General features: G+C 41.9%; 1 protein-coding gene across 4 annotated transcripts in view; it reads right to left on the bottom strand.

Moving 5' to 3' along the window:
* Nucleotides 1-17006, bottom strand: part of PRDM5 (PR/SET domain 5) — a 247423-nt gene extending 230417 nt beyond the window's left edge. For 3 of the 4 annotated variants that reach the window (XM_043438517.1, XM_043438518.1, XM_043438520.1), the window contains exon 1: nt 16678-17005. In XM_043438517.1, coding sequence (XP_043294452.1) covers nt 16678-16770 — 93 coding nt within the window. In that variant the 5' untranslated portion in view covers nt 16771-17005. Of the gene's footprint in view, nt 1-16677 lie in introns of all 4 variants that reach the window. The other variant, XM_043438519.1, reaches the window with a different exon arrangement.
* Nucleotides 17007-21430: the final 4424 nt, after the last annotated feature.

The raw sequence follows: 21430 nt of genomic DNA, 5'->3' as shown, positions 1-21430 counted from the left end.
ATTGAACACCCATTTATGATTTTAAAAACTCTCCAGAAAATACACATAGAAGGAACCCACCTCAAAATAATAAAAGCCATATACAACAAACCCACAACCAATATTATTTTCAATGTTGAAAATGGAAAGCATTTCCTCTACGACCAGGCAAGACAAGGGTGCCCACTCTTGCCACTATTATTCAACATAATTTTGGAAGTTCTAGCCACAACAATCGGAAGAAAAAAGAAATAAAAGGAATTCAGATCAGAAAAGAAGAAGAAAAATCCTTACTAGATGCAGGTAACATGATACTACACATAGAAAACCCTAAGGATTCCACCAGAAATTACTAGAGCTAATCAATGAATATAGTAAAGCCACAGGATATAAAATTAACATACAGAAATCCCTTGCACTGCTATACACTAATAATGAAAAATGAGAAGGAGAAGTTAAGGAAACAATCCCCTTCACCACTGAAATGAAAAGAATAAAACACCAATGGATTAACCTACCTAAAGAGACAAAAGACCAGTATGCAGAAAACTATTTAAAAAAAAAACTGATGAAAGAAATCAAAAATGACATAAACAGATGGAGAGATATAACATTTTTGGATTGGAACAATCAATATTGTGAAAATGACTATACTACCCAAAGTAATCTACAGATTCAAAGGAATCCCTATCAAACTACCAACGTTATTTTTCACAGAACAAGATCAAAACAATTTCACAATTTATATGGAAACACAGAAGACCCCGAACAGCCAAAGCAGTCTTGAAAAAGAATGGAGCTGGAGCAATCAGCCTTCCCGACTTCAGACGGTCCTACAAAGCTACAGTCACTAAGGCAGTGTGGTACTGGCACAAAGACAGAAATACAGACAGACGGAACAAGGCAGAAAACCCAGAGACAAACCCACACACTTACGGGCACCTTAACTTTGACAAAGGAGGCAAGAATATACAGTGGAGAAAAGACAGCCTCTTCAGTAAGCAGTGCTAGGATTTCTGGACGGCTACATGTAAAAGAATGAAAGTAGAGCACTTTCTAACACCATATACAAAAATAAATTCAAAATGGACTAAAGATTTAAATGTAAGGCCGGGAACTATAAAGCTTTTAGAGGAAAACATAGGCGGTACACTTTTTGATATACATCACAGGAAGATACTTCTTGACCCACCTCCTAGAATGATGGAAAGAAAAACAAAACTAAATAAATGGGAGTTAATTAAACTTAAAAGCTTTGCACAGCAAAGGAAACAAAAAAGAAGATTAAAAGACAACCCTCAGAATGGGAGAAAATAATTGCAAGTGAAACAATAACAAAGGATTAATTTCCAAAATATACAAGCAGCTCATGCAACTCAATACCAGAAAAACAAACAACTCAATCAAAGAATGGGCAGAAGACCTAAACAGACATTTCCCCAAAGAAGACATATAGATGGCCAACAAACACATGGAAAGATGCTCAACATCACTATTAGAGAAATGCAAATCAAAACTACAATGAGGTTATCACCTCACTGTCAGAATGACCATTATTAAAAAATCTACAAACAATAAATGCTGGCGAGGATGTGGAGAAAAGGGAACCCTCTTGCACTGTTGGTGGGAATGCAAACTGATACAGCCACTATGGAGAACAGTATGGAGATCCCTTAAAAAACTAGGAACAGAACTACCCTACGACCCAACAATCCCACTGCTGGGCATACACGCTGAGAAACAGAGTAACAGAAAGAGACACATGTAGCCCAATGTTCACTGCAGTTCTTTTTACAATGCCTAGGACATAGGAAGTGCTCTTGAGAGTCTCTTGAACTACAAGGAGATCAAACCAGTCAATCTTAGAGGAAATCAGTCCTGAATGTTCACTGGAAGGACTGATGCTGAAGCTGAAGCTCCAATACTCTGGCCACCTGATGCAAAGAACTGACTCATTGGAAAGGACCCTTGTGCTGGGAAAGACTGAGGGCAGGAGGAGAAGGGGATGACAGAGGATGAGATGGTTGGATGGCATCACCAACTCGATGGACATGAGTCTGAGTAAGCTCTGGGAGTTGGTGATGGACAGGGAGGCCTGGCGTGCTGCAGTCCACGGGGTCACAAAGGGTCAGACATGACCGAGCGACTGGACTGAACTGAGGACACAGATGCAACCTCGATGTCCACCAACAGATGAATGGATACAGAATTTGTGGTACATATATACAATGGAATATCACTCAGCTACAAAAAATGAATGCATCAGAGTCAGTTCTAGTGAGGTGGATGAACCTAAAGTCTATCATACAAAGTGAAGTAAATCAGAAAGAGGAAGCCCAATATCGTATATTAAAGCACATATATGGAATCTAGAAAGATGGTACTGATGAGCCTATTTGCAGGGCAGCAATGGAGACGCAGACTTAGAGAACAGGCTTGGGGACACATGAGGGGGAAGGAGAGGGTGGGATGATTTGAGAGAACAGCATTGAAACATACATATTACCATATGTAAAACAGATGACCAGTGAGAGTCCAATGCATGAAGCCAGTTCTCTGGGACAACCTAGAGGGACAGGGTAGGGAGGGAAGTGGCGGCAGGAGGGGCGGTTCAGGATGGGGAAGGGAACACATGTATATCTATGTATATATATATGTATATCTGTGTATATGTATACACATATGTATACATGTATACACATGTATACACATGTATATCTATGGCTGATTCATGCTGATGTATGGCCAAAAATATCACAATGCTGTAAAATAATTATTCTCCAATTAAAATAATTTTAAAAAACAAGGAATGTCATGGAAACATACATTACCATATGTAAAACAGATAGCCAGTGGGACTTTGCTGTGTGACACAGGAGCTCAGACCAGGGCTCTGTGACCACCGAGAGGGGTGGAATAAGGTGGCAGGCGGGAGGGAGGTTCAAGAAGGAGGGGACGTGTGTACCTGTGCATGACTCATGCTGCGGCATAGCAGAGGCTGACACAATCCTGTAAAGCAGTTGTCCTTCAATTTAAAAAAAAAAAAAAAAAAAACATACAAGGAAGCAAGGAGAAAAAATACAGCCCATAGTGAAGAAACAGAGCAAGCAGCAGAATCAGATGCAAAAATGACACAGATATTAGAACTATCAGACAAGCACTTTAACAGTGATTATGATTAATTTGTTAAATAATCTACTAGAAAAGGCAGATAACATGCAAGAATATAGTAGATTTCAACTAAGACATGGAAGCTACAAAAGGGAATCCAGTGAAAATGCTAGAAATAAAAACCATGGTGCAAATATGAATGCCTTTGACAGAATCACCAGGTAACTTGACACACTGAGAAAAGCAGCGATTCACTTGAAGGCAACAGAAATTACCTATTAAATCGAAACACAGAGTGGGGAAAAGGAAAATAAAGCAGAACAAAGCATGTAAGAGCTGTGAGACAATACCATCAACTGGTCTGACATGCACGGAATTGGAGTCCCAGAAGAAGAAAGGAAGTTTGGGCCAGAAGTAATATTTGAAGAGAAAAAGGCTAAGAATCTTCCAAAAATGATAAAAGATATCAAACGACACATAAAAGAAGCAATTTTTTTAAATTTTAAACACATCATATTCAAACTGCTAAAAGTCAAAGAAAACTAGAAAAATCTTAAAAGCAGAGGGGGGAAAAGAGAATGTGTGAAGAACATAACACTTATATGTTATAACCTCTGGAAAGCAAATTTTTCAGAAATGTTTTAAGTCAAAAAAAGAACAAGTAATATCTTTAATATAATGAAAAAGAAAAAAACCTATCAATCTGGAGAGGGTATCTTTCAAACACAAATGCAATACTTTTTTCAGAAAACGGAAACTGAGAAAACTCATTGCCATCAGACTTGTGATACAAAAAAATGTTCAAAGGATATGGTTCTCACATAAGGAATATGATACCACACAAAAATGTAATTAACAACAAAGAAATGATGAGCTCCAGAAACCAAAATAAAGGTAAATAACACAATCTTATTTTTTAATGGCTCTAAAAGATAATTGGTGGTATAAACGGAAAAGAGTAAAAGTGTACTGTAAGATTTATGACACATAAAACAGACAAAAATGATGTCATAAAGGATGGGAAGGAGGAACCACTGGTACAACAGCAGTTATCTCACTGCCTTTTTGATATCTGTTATCTAATAAACTTATCAAAATCAACATGTCTTAAACCAAATTCCAGATCTCCCCCCTTCAAATCTGCTGCACCAAAATCTTCCCCATCTCAGGTGCTGGCCAACAATCCAATCCTCCCAATTTCTCAGGCTAAAATCCTTGGAATCATCTTTGATCCTTACCTTTCTTTCACTTACGTCATCAGCACATTCTATCTCCAAACTACACTTCCAACATTGCCAGCATCTTGGTCTAAACCACCGTCACCTCTCACATGGATTACTGCAGAAGAATCCTAACAAGTCTCCCAGTTCACTCTGAGGTCAACTATTCTCAACACAGCAGTCAAAGCGATCCTTGATAAACTCAAGTCAGATCACGTCCCTCCTTGGCCTAAACCCTGCCGTGGCTTCCTATTCCACTCAAAGTAGAGCCAACGGCTTCACAATAGCCCAAAAGGCCCTTCACGGTCTCTCTCGCCTCCTCTCCTAGTACCCAGCCCCCGACAAGACCTTCCAGCCTCACTGCTCTCCTTATCCCCTGAACACAGCAAGCCAAGTCTCATCTCAGGGCCTTCGCTCTGACTGCTGCCTTTCTTCCCGTCCTTTAAGTCACTGCCCATATTTCCCCTGCTCAGGACGGATTACCTGGACCAATCACCTATTTAGAATAACATCCATCCACACACCCACACACACTGCCAAGTCAACAATACCCAGCTCTACTTTTTCTTTTTTTCTGAAGGACTTTCAACATTTTAGCACAGTATAAAATGTTTGTAATTTTTCATTGTCAATTTCCTGTCCTAGCTCCCCTCACTAAAACACAAGCTAAGCAAGAGCCAGAATTTCTATTTTGTTCACTAATGCATTCCAAATAGATCTTGGCAATAAACATTTAGTGAATAATTGTGTAAAACAAGCCCCAAACAAATGAAAATTACGTCACATCCCCCTTATAGACTATGTTATTAAAAATATTAGAGCCAAAGCAGATTACTTAAAGGGATCTCTATAAGCAACTGCTGAAATGGTAGATGATGAAATGAGTTTACTCTTTTCTCATTTTTGTAAAATAACTTTATGAAAGAGTGTGTATAGATATGTGCCTATGCTAATGGAAACGAGCATGGATACAGCATTTTATCAGTATGCAGAAAAATAATTTTTAGTCTTTTTCCATGAAAAAGGTATTTGGAAAGATCTGAGTTCAGATTCTGATTAATTCCCTTCTTGGGATATAACCTTTCTCACAATCAGTTTCCTAGTCTGTAAAACAAGGACAATAACAGCCACCGTGCAGACTTACTGCAGGGTTAAATACAAGCCATGGAACACATCGAGTGCTTCTGGCACTCACCCTTTTGTCTCTAGCGACTAGCCCAGAGCCTAACAACTGCAGTTGCTCAATAAATATTTGCTAAAAGAATTAACTGAAGCTGTTACAATCACAAAAACCAACCAATATCTGAATCTGTAATAACACCAAGAAATACAAAACTTCACTGAGTCACTTGTTGAGGGTGAATGTGTGAATACAGAAAAGAGATAGCACATATGGCAGGCATCAATGGTGACTATCTTCCCTCTGATTATGTTTCCAGGTTAGCTTTCACCAGCCACCAGGAACCATAAACAAATGTCCACCGGCAGAATTTTAGCTGGGGCACAAAGACCCCTTATGATTTCCTCAGGAGAGTCACCTTCTAAGCTGATCAACAGAACACAAAACCTACTCGTTTATTAACATTTATGCAAAGTGAGTTTTCCTCTGTGCTTTCACTACTTTAGTTTTGGGGACCACCGAGATGATGGGTGTTTTCCCTTTCCCACGTTTTTCTAACCCTACACAACTTGCCTGTTTTTATTTTTAGCGTCCTGTATTTTCACAAATTCAAGATTTAAATATCAGAGATTTTTCTCTGGATTTTACCTTACCAAAAGTCTCCACTACAAAGCCTTCAAAGAGAACCACGGTGCCCACCTTCACCTGAGGGAGATGCCCCTGAGGAGGAGCAGGAGTCTATGAGGAAGCTGTGGGCAGCAGGGCTCCAGGCAAAGCTCACCTCGGTTTCCGCGTCCTCATCTGTCAGATGAGCATGTGCAAGCTGGGTTCCCTCTGACATCCTTCTCAACACCATCACTTAGAGTGTGGTCAGAATCTATTCTTTCTCCTCCTTCTAATGTGCATATGCTCTCTTCCTCTATATAAGAGAACCACTCACTCAGGTTTCACTGCGTGAATGTCAACCTTGTTGACCTCTGCCAGAATCAACACTGAACACAAGGCAGAACAGTCATCAATACGGTAGATGTGCAATGTGGACATTTCATTGGGACCAGTAGTTGAGGGATAATTCACTGCAAAACATTCCATGTAACAGACAAGAAGAACTACACTTTGGAGCTATGGCAGAGTATATAAGTTGTGTGTGCGCTAAGCCACTTCAGGCATACCCGACTTTTTGAAACTGTAGCCCGCGAGACTCCTCTGTCCATGGAATTCCCCAGGCAAGAATACTGGAGTGGGTTGCCATTTCCTTCTCCAGGGGATCTTCCCGACCCAGGGATCGAACCCATGTCTCCTGCACTGGCAGGTGGGATTCTCTACCACTGAGCCATCTAGGAAGCCCGTGTAGCCTTAAGAAAACTGCAAAATTCAAGGAAGTAAACTCTCTTTGGAGCCTCCAGAAGGAACCAGGCCTGACCGCCCATTTTAGATTTATACTCTCCAGAACAGAAAAGAATAAATTTCTCTTGTTTTAAGCCAGATAATCTGCCACAGTAGCAGAAGGAAACTAACACTGTACCTCAGTGCTACCAAAACGGATGCAGGTCCACCTGTGGAAGAGCGAAGTTTACCTGTGTTAGTACGCTTCACTCTTCTCTCAACCCCATGAAGTAGATATTGTTACTGTACCCATTCTCAGATGAAGAAATTGAGGCAAAAAGCAGCTGGCCAGTGTGACTCGTTAAGTACTGCCTGGGTGACAGAGTAAATGGTGGACCCATGATACTAATGTCAGTGAGTCTGACCCGATTTGGTGCTCTTAATCAGTTTGGAGTTGAATGATTTGTAGGTAGAATTATTGACAGTCCTTTAAAGATCAGACCTCGGGACATACCTTATTTCAGGAGGAAGTTGGGGGACTGCCCCGGGGTTCACGGGCACGGGATGCCACTCAGGAACCCCTCAGGCAAAAGAGCAGTGACGAGAGGGACGGAAGCCAGGAACTGAGCTATTCCAGGGGGGCAACTCGCTGCAGCTAATGTGTACCAAGTTAAGGAGACCTCAGCCTCATCAGTGCTCTTAACTGCTTCTACCAGAATTAGGGGCCCAAAATATGAGAAAGATACTATACTCACTTCATTTATATCTGGTTATTTTCTTTTTCTGCTTGTCTTCAGCTTTCCTTTCAGTCTTTAGTTCTTTTTAGAAATACAAATCCCGCTCAGCTATGCTAAGGGCATGCAAGTTAATGGGCTTCTACATATAAAGGAAGACAACTACACATCAGAAGATAAGGTCAGGCAGGCTTTAGCCTGCTAATGAAGAAGGAATCGGAAAGGAGAAAAAAAATTTTAAGTCTACATTAGGACAACTGAAAATTTTGACAAGAAATGATCATTGAGGAAATACGTAATCTATACACTGGGGATAATAGTAAACCCTTGAAGACTGTTACACAATAAAATAACAACGCAAGTGCATAGTAAACAAAAAAACAAGCAGAATTCAAAATGTGTGATTGTGTGTGACAGTCCCAGGCGGGCCCACGGGCTCCAAGGTACAAGGTAACGCTTCAGTGGAGATGTTTAACAACTTCCTCAGTCTGAAATAAGGTATGTCACGAGGTCTAACCTTTAAAGAACTGTTTCAGTTTTATTTTCAGTAATTCTACCTACAAATCATTCAACTCCAAACTGATTAAGAGCACCAAATCGGGTCAGACTCACTGAAATTACTATCATGGATCCACCATTTACTCTGTCTCCCAGGCAATACTTAACAAGTCACACTGGCCAACCACTTTTTGCCTTAGTTTCTTTATCTGAGAATGGGTACAGTAACAATATATACTTCATAGGGTTGAGAGAAGAGCAAAACGTACTAACACAGCCAACCTTAAAGTGCTTAATAAAAATACAATAATAATGTGACCTCATTAATTCAACTCCATAAGGCCTTCTTTGATTCCCCCAGCACTTTCTGATGACTTACTATAACGACCACTGGGGTTTCTCCCTCTTAACTACTTTTCAATTAATTTATTTTTTATTAAAGGATAACTGCTTTACAGAATGTTGTTATTTGCTGTCAAACCTCAACATGAATCAGCCATAGGTATACACATGTCCCCTCCCTTTTGAAACTCCCTCCCATCTTCCTCCCCATCTCACCCCTCTAGGTTGATACAGAGACCCTGTTTGTTTCCTGAGCCACACAGCAAATTCCCGTTGGCTACCTATTTTACATACGGTAGTGGAAGTTTCCGTGTTACTCTTTCCATACATCTCACCCTCTCCTCCCCTCTCACCATGTCCATAAGTCTATTCCCTATGTATGTTTCTCTACTATTGCCCTGTAAATTCTCAGTACCATTTTTTCTAGATTCTGCATGTATGTGCTAGAATATGGTATTTATCTTTCTTTCTGACACACTTCACTCTGTATAATAGGCTCTATGTTCATCCACCTCATTAGAACTGACTCAAATGAGTTTCCTTTCATGGCTGAGTAATATTCCATTGTGTATATGTACCACAACCTCTTTATCCAGTCATCTGCTGATGAACATCTAGGTTGCTTCCCTGTTCTAGCTATTGTAAACAGTGCTGCAATGAACAATGGGATACATGTGTCTCTTCCAATTTTGGTTTCCTCAGGGTATATGCCTAGGAGAGGGATTGCTGGGTCATATGGTGGTTTTATTCTTAGTTTTTAAGGAATCTCCATACCATCTTCCATAGTGGCTGTTATCAATTTACATTCCCACCAATAGTGCAAGAGTGTTCCCTTTTCCCCACACCCTTTCCAGCATTTATTGTTTGCAGACTTTTTGATGAGGGCCATTCTGACCAGTGTGAGGTGATATCTCATTGTAGTTTTGATTTGCATTTCTCTAATAATGCATGATGTTGAGCTTCTTTCCAAGTGTTTTTAGCCATCTGTATGTCTTCTTTGCAGAAATGTCTGTTTAGCTCTTTCTCCCACTTTTTGATTGGGTTGTTTGTTTTTCTGGTATTGAGTTGTATGAGTTGCTTGTATATTTTGGAAATTAAACCTTTGTCAGTTGTTTCATTTGCTATTATTTTCTCCCATTCTGAGGGTTGTCTTTTCACCTTGCTTATAGTTTCATTTGCTGTGCAAAAGCTTTTAATCAGGTCCCACTTGTTTACTTTTTTTTTTTTATTTCCATTACTCTCGGAAGTGGGTCATAGAGGATCTTGCTTTATGTCATTGAGTGCTCTGCCTGTGTCTTCCTCTAAGAATTTTATAGTTTCTGGTCATACATTTAGGTCCTTAATCCTTTTTATCTTTGTGTATGGTGTTAGAAGGAGAAGGAAATGGCACCCCACTCCAGTACTCTTGCCTGGAAAATCCCAGGCAATGGAGGAGCCTGGTGGGCTGCCATCTATGGGGTCACACAGAGTCGGACATGACTGAAGCAACTTAGCAGCAGCAAAAGCATGGTGTTAGAAAGTGTTCTGATTTCATTCTTTTACATGTAGCTGTCCAGTTTTCCCAGTACCATTTATTGAAGAGGCTGTCTTTGCCCCATTGTATATTCTTGTCTCTTTTGTCAAAAATAAGGTACCCACAGGTGCATGGGTTTATTCCTGGGCTTTCTACCTTGTTCCATTGGTCTGTTTTTGTACCAGTACCACACTGTCTTGATGACTGTCGCTTTGTAGTATAACCTGAAGTCGGGAAGCATGATTCCTCCAGCTCCATTCTCCTTGCCCAGACTAAAAATTACTGTAATTCTGTTCCCTAAAGCAGTGCCGAGCAAAATCAATCCATACACACCATGTAAATTTGGACATTTGATACACAAAAAATGTATTTTTTAAAATTCTGTATTTCCATTTTCCCAACAAGGCTGTAAGTCCCAGAGTATGGAAAAAGAAACTCTTTTTATCAACAGTGTTTAGTGCACTGTCCTATTTCTATTTGATGCTTAGCCAGGGTTGCTTGCTTTTGATGTACTTTTACCAACATATTCTACAACTGGAAGTGCCATTTCCAACACAGTAGACTTCACATGAGAGCAAACGGCACCAAGGCAAGTTGGCACCAACTGGTCAGGCCAAAAACTGAGTCATCCTAGATTCTCCTTCAATGACGGGCCTCATTCAACCCATTGGAAGATTCTAGTTGGTTTTGTTTTATTTTAACCTCTAAACTATACCACGAAGCCAAACAATTTCCTCTATCCTCAGTTCGACCCTAGTTCAGACTCACTGGCATATTTCCCTGCACATTCTTCTAGCTAGCTCAGCTCCTTCATGTTTCATGCAGATGTCACCTCCTCTGAGAGGTCTTCCCTGCCAGCATGCCTAAAGTACAGGGCTCCACCTCTATTCACTCCCTAATGCGTCATCCTGTTTTTGGCTTTCATTTAACACATGCTGTAATTATTTTGGAAACTTCCCCTTCTGTACCTGCCTACTGCCTCTCTTCCCACACAAGAAAACAAGCTCCATGTGAACAAAGACCTTGCCTTTTTTGCCAACCTATATATCCCCAAGACCTAGGACAGTGCCTGCCACAACTGAAAGATTCAATGACTAAGAATCAGAAGGGAAGACAGGAAAACCAACAGCCTGCAGCAAACTCCGAGGAAGCAAAGACTGGCAGTGGCATATCTGCCACCCTAACCCTCTGATAAAGTCACAGAACCTGAAAGCGCAGAGGAATCTTATTACTCACCTTTCCACTTTCTGAGTTCAAACACAAAATCAAACACACCACTCGTTGGTTAATCACATAATCTGGCAATGGAAAATATAGTCATGATACAAAAAATGCATTACAGTGAGCTGTTTACATAACTTTTTATCATATGTTTACTGTATTAGCTTGGAATACCTAACATTAACTTTAATCTGCATAGTAACTTAGAATTTTACATCTTTTTGCAACATCAAACTGTTCATGAGATTAACACTAAACAAGCACTTAGAACAGGGTCTGGCAAGCTAAAGTGTTAAATTTACTTTTTCTTATTATACTTTTCATTAGCAAACTGCAATGAGTACAAGTGTGAATGAGCTCAGTCCGCTTTTTTCTACTCTAGGACTTTCCAACAGACTCAAATCCATTCTTTCTCTCAAGAGCAATAATGGCTCACATAGAAATATCTAACAAATGACCCTCTCTTCATTCAATCTCTAATTTCCATGATGGTAAGAAAAGGGGCTTTCCAGGTGGCTCAGTAGTAAAGAATATGTTTGCCAAGCAAGAGACACAGGTTCAATCCCCAGGTCTGGAAGATCTTCTGGAGAAGGAAATGGCAGTATTCTTGCCTGGGATATCCGATAGACAGAGGAGCCTGGTAGGCTACTCTCCATGGGGTGGCAAAACAAGGGGACACGACCTAGCGAATAAACAACAAGAAAAGAAAAGGGCATTCCATAATGGCCAAAAAAGAAAAAGAAGTTCCTTCCATTTCTCTTCTTCTTGTCATTTTATAGACTTTATAGCAAAAAAAAAAAAAAAAAAAAGTGGGGGGGGGGGGGCTGCAGACAGCAACAGCAGCAGTACCAAGCCTACAAAAACAAGACAACTGCCAAGGAAAAACCCAGTAGAACAAAGGTGGAACCAGGGTATTAGGTGACTTGGCTGCAGAGACCCCCCCACTCTAGGAAACACCACACAAAAAGGGATGGGTCTAGAAAAGGATCAAAGGATCCAATTGGTAAGGGAATTCCAGATCAGTATGATGGATGCACTGCGAATAGAAAGTCTAGCAAAATCCCCCAAGATCAGTACAGGTCTACAATAAGATTCTCTGAAGTCAACATATGACTTAAACTGCAAATTTTTAAAAAATAATAATTATCATGCAAGAATTAGTTCAGTTCAGTCGCTCAGTCATGTCTGACTCTTTGTGACGCCATGGACTGCAGCACACCAGGCCTCCCTGTCCATCACCAACTCCCGGAGTTTACTCAAACTCACATCCAATGAGTTGGTGATGCCATCAAACCATCTCGTCCTCTGGAATCCCCTTCTCCTCCGGCCTTCAAACTTCCCCAGCATTAGGGTCTTTTCAAATGAGTCAGTTCTCGTATCAGGTGGCCAAAGTATTGGAGTTTCAGCTTCAACATCAGTCCTTCCAATGAATATTCAGGACTGACTTCCTTTAGGATGGACTGGTTGGATCTCCTTGCAGTTCAAGGGACTCTCAAGAGCCTTCTCCAATACAACAGTTCAAAAGCATCAATTCTTCAGCACTCAGCTTTCTTTAGAGTCCAAGTCTCACATCCATACATGACTGCTGGAAAAACCATAGCCTTGACTAGATGGACCTTTGTTGGCAAAGGAATGTCTCTGCTTTTGAATATGCTGTCTCGGTTGGTTACAGCTTTTGATCCAAGGAGAAAGCGTCTTTTAATTTCATGGCTGCAGTCACCATCTGCAGTGATTCTGGAGCCCAAGAAAATAAGCGCCTGTTACTGTTTCCACTGTTTCCCCATCTATTTGCCATGAAGTGATGGGACCAGATGCCATGATCTTAGTTTTCTGAATGTTGAGCTTTAAGCCAACTTTTTCACTCTCCTCTTTCACTTTCATCAAGAGGCTCTTTAAGTCTTCTTCGCTTTCTCCCATAAGGGTGGTGTCATCTGCATATGTGAGGTTATTGATATTTCTCCTGGCAATATATCTCATGATTCCAGCTTGTGCTTCCTCAAGCCCAGTGTTTCTTATGATGTATTCTGAATATTAGTTAAATAAGCAGGGTGACAATATACAGCCTTGACATACTCCTTTCCCTATTTGGTACCAGTCTGTTGCTCCATGTCCAGTTCTAACTGTTGTTTCCTGGCCTGCATACAGATTTCTCAAGAGACAGGTCAGGTAGTCTGGTATTCCAATTGCTTGAAGAATGTTCCACAGTTTGTGGTGATCCACACAGTCAAAGGCTTTGGCATAGTCAATAAAGCAGAAATAGATGTTTTTCTGGAATTCTCTTGCTTTTTCAATGATCCAATGGATGTTGGCAATTTGACCTCTGGTTCCCCTGCCTTTTCTAAAACCAGTTTGAACATCTGGAAGTTCACAGTTCACGTATTGCTGAAGCCTGGCTTGGAGAATGTTGAGCATTACTTTACTAGCATGTGAGATGAGTGCAACTGTGTGGTAGTTTGAGCATTCTTTGGCATTGGAACAAAAACTGACCTTTTCCAGTCCTGAGGCCACTACTGCATTTTCCAAATTTGCTGGCACACTGAGTGCAGTACTTTCATGGCATCAACTTTTAGGATTTCAAATAGCGCAACTGGAATTCCATCACCTCCACTAGCTTTGTTCATAGTGATGCTTCCTAAGGCCCGCTTGACTTCACATTCCAGGATGTCTGGCTCTAGGTGAGTGATCACACCATCGTCATTATCTCGGGCAAGAAGATCTTTTTTGTACAGTTCTTCTGTGTATTCTTGCCACCTCTTCTTGATATCTTCTGCTTCTGTTAGGTCCCTACCATTTCTGTCCTTTATTGAGCCCATCTTTGCATGAAATGTTCCCTTGGTATCTCAAATTTTCCTGAAGAGATCTCTTGTCTTTCCCATTCTATTATTTTCCTCTATTTCTTTGCACTGATCACTGAGGAAGGCTTTCTCATCTCGCCTTGCTATTCTTTGGAACTCTGCATCCAAATGGGTATATCTTTCCTTTTCTCCTTTGCTTTTGGCTTCTCTTGTTTTCAAAGCTATTTGTAAGGTCTCCGCAGACAGCCATTTTGGTTTTTTGCATTTCTTTTTCTTGGGGATAGTCTATGATCCCTGTCTCCTGTACAATGTCATGTACCTCTATCCATAGTTCTTCAGGCACTCTATCAGATCTAATCCCTTGAATCTATTTCTCACTTCCACTGTATAATCATATGAGGCCTGATTTAGGTCATACCTGAATGGTCTAGTGGTTTTCCATACTTTCTTCAATTTAAGTCTGAATTTGGCAATAATAACATGCAAGCATACATGTTATAAAAGTGTACTAAAACATCTGTAACTTCCCAATTAAAAACCTAAAATGAGATTCCAAAATTTGTTCAGAAAGAACTAAAGACTTCTAAGTAAGATCCTTAATACAGCTGCTAAAATATTTTTTCCTCAGATCCTTTTATTAAAGACCAGAGTTGAACCTAGTACAAGGTTACCTGAAAAGTACTTAAGCATCAGGAAACTATATGCAAACAGGTAAGGGATGCACCGATATTCAGCTTTAGCTTCATAGCACAGCTAAAATCTGCCATTCAGCTTCAGCTTTAGACCAGTTTTTGCAAGGCAAAGGAGCTGAAACCTAAAAGGTCATTTCTGGCATCAATGAACGTGCCCAGGATCAATTACCTTATGACTGAGTATCTTGTGATCACAACTAAACTTTGTCACTAACAGTATATGATTTGAACTTATTGCAAATATCTGCAGATTCACTTGAAATACAGGTTAAGAATTCTAGTTATGACCTAGATGAAACCATGTGTTTTACATGTTGAACTTACATAAACCAAGAAAACATAGTATCTGTAAGTACTGCGGTAATAAAATGCAGAAATATATAATTTTGGAAGCTGTTCACACTACACCACAAAATAATTTAAAACTTCCAAATAATTCTTGGAAAAATAATTTGGAATAAAAATATCAAAAGAACATGTATCAGCCAGCTCTTTCTAGAAATCTTAGTAAGGCAAAATAAGGATAATTTAGTAAGTGTAATATTTCCACAATTTTAGTATATTACTAGATCCCTGGGGTCCCAAGAGTCGGACACGACTTAGCAACTAAACCACCACCATTAAACTAATGTTTAAGAACTGTGCTTTTTAAGTATTTACATTCAGTCCTGAGACCTTCAAGAAAAAGCCACTTGGGAATTTTCATGTCTTGTGAGAAAATTAAAAGCAGAATCTCAACTTCTGCCGTGAAAGAGCGGAAGTTTACTGTTTGGGCAAAAACACCCAGATAAGTGTTGATACCTGCTTTTCACCTTGGAGCATTCTCCCCAGTCTCCTATTTAAAAGAGTAAATAGGGGGTCTATCACTCCCAACTTTACCCTAGGTGTTGCTCATTCGCCCTGCTGTCAGTGAAGGCCTTCTGAAGCAGCTGTGCGCCTCCCTTCTCCCGCTCCTTAGGTGAGGGGGTGAGAAAAACTCATACTCAAATGAAAGGCATCCCTGTCTCTCATGTGCATCTTGAGAAGCTCCTGTTAGCCCACCTTCACGGAACAAACCTGCTCTCCCCCAAACCTCACCCCTAACAGAGTTGGGGTGACGGGTGCTGGGAAGATGGCGGAAAAAGACCTGAAAACAACTTGGGCTTTGGATCAAGAAGCAAGGGGTTTGCAGCCTAACTCACTAACTCAGCAGGAAATTTAACCTCCAAGTCCTTCTGTTTTCTTCCCTCCTGCACGCAGATTAAGACTGTTCTCGCAGGAGTTTTACTCCAGCGAAGCTACCCACAGAGATAAAATAGCACGTATGGGCCCCAGCACCAAGTAGCTGCTCAGTAAACGCTGGCTCTCACTGTCCTGCACACTTGAGCGCCGCCTCCACGGTTTGTGATATCATCTATCCTCCGGAATGGCGGCTGGAACACACTCTCACCAGATACAAAGGCTTGGCATTTTCCCCTAATCTCTCCTAAGCGTTTGCTTTCATCCTCCAGCACTTCCAGGCCATTCCCTGACAGCCACCGGCTTGTGCCGGTCCTACTCACGTGTCTCTAAACTTCTGGATGGAGACAGGGAGGAAAAATCCAGAAAAACTGAGAGAAAAGGGCCGAGAGTCAAACCTTATCTAGACGGCCCCTCCCAGAACTCACACTGCACATTCTGAAAAGAGGGGAAGAACTGCTGGATGCCAGAAGGAGATGCTGAGGCCTGCGGGAACGCGGCGCTGTGGGCGGCGCCCCCACCCCCATCCATGCCCACCGGGAAAGCGGGGCGCTTCTGGTCACATTTCCACATCCTGAAGCAAGAAAGCGGCGGCGGGGCTGCGTGCGCGCCCGGACGACAGCCGCCCGCGCGCGCCTCTGCCAGCGCCAGGACACAGCCCCCGCCGGGCCGCGGCGGTGGGAGGCAGCATCCCGCCTCACTTCCTGCGGCGGAGGAAAGACATCTTGCCGCAGGGCGGCCGGCGGCGCCGCACCTACGTGGCGGCGCCGGCTCGGGAGGAGCGGGACTCGGAAGCCGCCCCGGCTCCCCGCGGGGTCCCGAAGGGAGACGGCGCGCGCGGAGCCCGCGGCTGAGGGGCGCGCGGGGCGGCGGGAGCGGGGGCGCGCAGGCCGCCGCGGGTCACCCACCTTCCTCACGCGGCGGGCCGTGTAGAGCCCCATGCCGTCCTGAACGCGGGAGGACTTCAGGGAGAACCTGTCCGGCACGTACATGCCCAGCATGTTCCCGCCGCGCCGCCGCCGCCCTCAGCGCCGGCCCCGGGGACTTGGGGTGCCGGGGCGGCGGGGAGAGGCCGGCGGGCGAGGAGGAAATGGAGCCTCCCTCGCAGAATCCCCACCTCCCTCCGACTCCAGGATCCCCCGCGGCGCGGCCCCTCCTCGTCCCGGGTCCGGCTCGGCCGCGAGCGGCGGAGGCCACGGCGGGCGCGGGGGCGCGGGGACGCCGCGCGCTGATTGGCCCGAAGTTAGCGGCCCGCACCCGCGCCCGGCGCGGAGCCTCGAACCCGGAGGCCGGGGAGCCGACCCGCCCGCCCGCGCGCTGCGCCCGGCGGCGCGACGTGCCCGCCCTTCTCCGCCTCTGGGGTTTGACTGTGAACTAGGGCTCCCAGTCAAGGGATCTTACACTCTTCAGAGGCAAAACTGAATGGGTCTTGACAGAGCTGGGGCCATCCCCCAAAACAACTGTACAAGTTTCAGACCGAAAGCGCACTTACTGCCTGAATACTGAGAGCAGTACCTGAGGTCTAGGAAATTTCAGCCTTTTTACCTGTGAGGCCCGCATCTTTGCTTTACTTCATGCTTATTTCAGAGACTTAAACTCCTAGGGGACTAATGAATACGTTCCTTAACCTTCAGAGAAAGGAGTATACGCAAGTAATCCATTTCAAGTTAACCCGAAATTTGTTGTGAACAACTGAAGTAACATTTAAATGCAGTAGAAATTAGTTATCTTATGGTGTCCTAATCCCTGGGAATTTCTTACACTTCCAAAGGTAAACTATCCCCGCGTCTTCTCTTCCTGGAAAATCACCAGACCAATTACGGATTTTCAGTCAAAACGTGAGATGGGGAAGATTAAAAGGGAGTGACCAAACAATGGAATCTGGAATTTTGACCGTAAATTAACAAGTCTTCTTTTAGTGTTTTTAATAAAGTTAGTAGATACTGCAGTGGCATTCAGAATTTCAAAAGGATGTTTGTTTCTTTAGGAGGAACTGGACTCTCTCTACTCATTTCTCTGGATATTCTTTATCATTTTCTGCACTGGGTTCTTTTCTCGGAAAGTATTTGATGCTCTCAATAAATATTGTTTCTTATAAACCGATAAAATAATAACAATTTTGACAAAATTAAAGGCACACTGTTCAGAAAAACTCATCTGAATACATTTTAAAGATCTTACTGGCTTTATTCAACCAGTCATGATTTAGACAACATCCAATGTGACTGAAAGAAAGAAGTTCCGAGGACCTATACAAAATGAAAGGCTATTAAGAGCGCAAGGGCTTAGGAACAAGGAAGTTATACCAGGCAAAAAACGGACTGATTATTGAAAGGTATCTTTCTTTTAGGGGATGGTGGGGGCCAATGAGGCATATCACCTAATTAATGCTGATCAAGCACCTACCTATTGGCTGGCCAAAGCTCCCATTTTCTAGGAGAGCCAAAATTTGGGATTGTCTCAGTTTTAATGGAGAATTTAGCAGTTAGCATTTGGGGCTTGTTGTCATGTTTTTAGCAACACAGGTGGAAATGATTCCTGTCTTCCAGGCTAAGGAAAACTTTGGAACATAAAGAGTCCTAATTTCCTAAGTAGGAGAATTTTATTAAAGTTCAGAAAAAGGTTTTTGAAAAAGCATTATGAGTAAAATTATGTTAATAACGGTATTTGGAAATCTTAAAGAATTAAATTATTTTTTTAAAAAACTGGAGAGTAGGTGTCTAGGGATGAGAAGAACATATGCCTTAATCATTCTCTGAGTTCTGATCTCTTTGCCATTGAAGATATCTAACTTTTCATAGGGGTATGGGAATTAACTTGTGTTTCCCAGGTAGCAAAGTAGTAAAAGCACAGTGCTGGAGACTGGGGGGCGGCGTTCAGTCACGGTCCCTGGGTTCGGACGATCCCCTGGGGGAGGAAATGGCTACCCACTCCAGGATTCTTGCCTGGGAAATTCCATGGAATGGGGAGTCGGGCAGGGTACAGTCAGTGGAGTCACAGAGTCAGATACGACTGAGTACACACATATCAATAAATAAACGAAGTTTGTTTGCGGGAAATTTGAAATTAGATGGTTTTGAAGCATGTAATATTGGTTAATAAATATGTCTTGATTAAAAGTCAATGCTGAGGGACTTCCCTGGTGGCCCAGTGGCTAAGACTCTGGGCTTCTAATGCAGGGGGCCCAGACTCGATCCTTGGTTGGAGAACTAGATCCCGCAACTAAAGATCCCCTGGATGCTGCTGTGAAGACCCGGTGCAGCCAACTAATTAAATAATAAATAAAATAAATAGTTTTTGAAAAGTCAATGCTGCGGATAAGCCGAGACTTTCTAATTAGTCAATGGTGAGCCTAGAATCCATTTGTTGTTTGTTCCTCAAAGAATCTGGACTAAGTAGGTTTTCCTGGAGTCCATTCAGCCGGAGCAGGTCCCCTGAACCCAGCTGGAACCAGACCACAGTCCAGAGGTGATGGGTGGCACTTTTGCCAGGGCACTTCAGCCCTGACCCTCAAGCCATCCTGGCTCCTCTGCCAAATGCTCTACTGTGTCTCTTTGGGCACAGAAGCTTCCACGGTTTCTCATCACTAGAGAGAAAAAGAAAAGTTTTCTGGACCTAGTCTGGTCTAAGCCTCACTCACTGATGACCCATACTCTGGCACAGCTCCCGTTTGATTGCTGCTACATTTCTGGGGAACCAAGTCTTCATTTTGAGAATGCTCATCTTTCTTAAAGTAGCTATCTTTACTAATTAGGAAGCAATAAAAAATAAATTAGTTTGTAAAGATAAATCTGAGATTAATAAAATGAGAAACTTTCCAGATCATCTATGAATTTCTATCAGAGATTTTGTTACAGCTAACACAAACAGTATATTTCATTAAAGCATGGAGTTTTCTTTTTATCTATTTGTTGAATTTCTCTGAAGATCTACTAGGTAAAATATAGAAACCAGAAACAAAAGCTCTTAAAAATAATCTCTCTTACAACACATAAAAAGCGATACATATTTGCCAAATCAAAATGAACAATACTGACCGGAAATTTGATTTTGAGGCCCTTAAGACAGTAGTGGTAGAATGAGTCATTTCTTTCAGCTTTAGAAGCTAGAAGATGACCTTTCAATATTGTCTTTGAAAAACGGGAAATTAAAAGTCTGCTTTATATCAAGAGTTTAAATCCAGTCTTAAAAAAATAAGAAAATCAAAACATTGACATGAAACTACTACCATGTACCTGATTTACTTATTCTGGAAAACACTACACAATCTTGACACAAGAGAAATGACTCCAAGTAAGTTTTTCCTTACTTTCAAATTTGTTTTTGGAGGACATTTTTTTCATTGGTATGCCTAAATCAAGCTCTAGTTTTTTAATTCAAACTTGTATACTGGTGCAGGCCTTGTTCGTTTACTACAGGGGGGAGACTTAAATTATAATTCTGTAATAGTTAATTATTTTACCACACATACTATAGAATCTTTTCATTGTGTCTCAGTTATTAATTACTGTTACCAACTCTCATGATAGATTAAAAGCCTGATAGAAAGAAATACTGAAGTTTGTTTATCTTTAGTCTCCTTAGAGTCAGAAGGATCGTAGTGAATGACTATAAAACCAAGTTGCCTGAGCAGAAAAGAATAAAGATATATTTTTTTGTGACTCAAAAAAAAGGAGGAAAGAAAAAAAATATCAAAAATAAAATCTAGAGTTTGGTTGCTAGATTCTTGCTCTGAAACCATCCTTTCCATAGTGTTGATTCCATAGTAACAGTAGTGCCATGAAAAGATAACACTGAAGCCTGAAAATGTCTGCCCATTAAATTCTCTTTAGTCTCTCGATTTTGAATGATGACAGCAAAGATTTGTATGCAGTACCAGAGAAGAATCATAAAATTCTTTGATTAGAAGAAACCTAGAAGTTGTTGGGACTAGAGTGAGCGATGTTATAAAAAGAAAAGCCAAAGGACAAGTCAGTGGTCATCTCACCCCCAAAGTTAGATGCTATTCATGGAGCAGTTAAAGGAAAGTGAGAGGAAGCAACTAAGAAGGATAATTATTTCCTACTATATGCCAGAAACTGGACCAGGCTTTTCCTGTTCATTATCTTAAAGCCCCAAAACAACCCTACCATGACAGCCCTGCAAAGAAAATGTATTAGCCCCATTTTATACACAAGAGACAGGTGATTGATCTTACTCAATTTCATGCACCCATGAAGTGGTGGAGGTAAAAAAAAAACAAACTCAGAACAGACTGATTCCATTGTCCTTGATTTTATCTCCAGTTGATTCAGTCTGACTCACTCTCTAGTGAGGCTTAGTAGCACTTCTGGGCTTCCCAGATGGCTCAGTGGTAAAGAATCTGCCTGCAACGCAGGAGACACAGGTTCAATCCCTGGGTCAGGAAGACCCCCCTGGACGAGGAAGTGGCAAACCACTCCAGTATTCTTGCTGGGAAAATCCCATGGACAGAGGAGCCTGCTGGTCAAAGTCCATAGGGTGGCAAAGAATTAGACCCAACTGAGTCACTGAGCTCACACGGGCACATATGAGCACACACACGTGTGCACATACATGCAAGCACCTCCAGAGCAAACAGATCTCTCTCTTCTCTTTCATATCTCCTTTCCAATCCTCCTCCAACTCCTCTAGATCTGAGCA

The sequence above is a fragment of the Cervus canadensis genome, chromosome 19 (assembly GCF_019320065.1).
Source record: "Cervus canadensis isolate Bull #8, Minnesota chromosome 19, ASM1932006v1, whole genome shotgun sequence".
Taxonomy (NCBI): Eukaryota; Metazoa; Chordata; class Mammalia; order Artiodactyla; family Cervidae; genus Cervus; species Cervus canadensis.
This window is presented reverse-complemented; position numbering and strand designations above follow the sequence as displayed.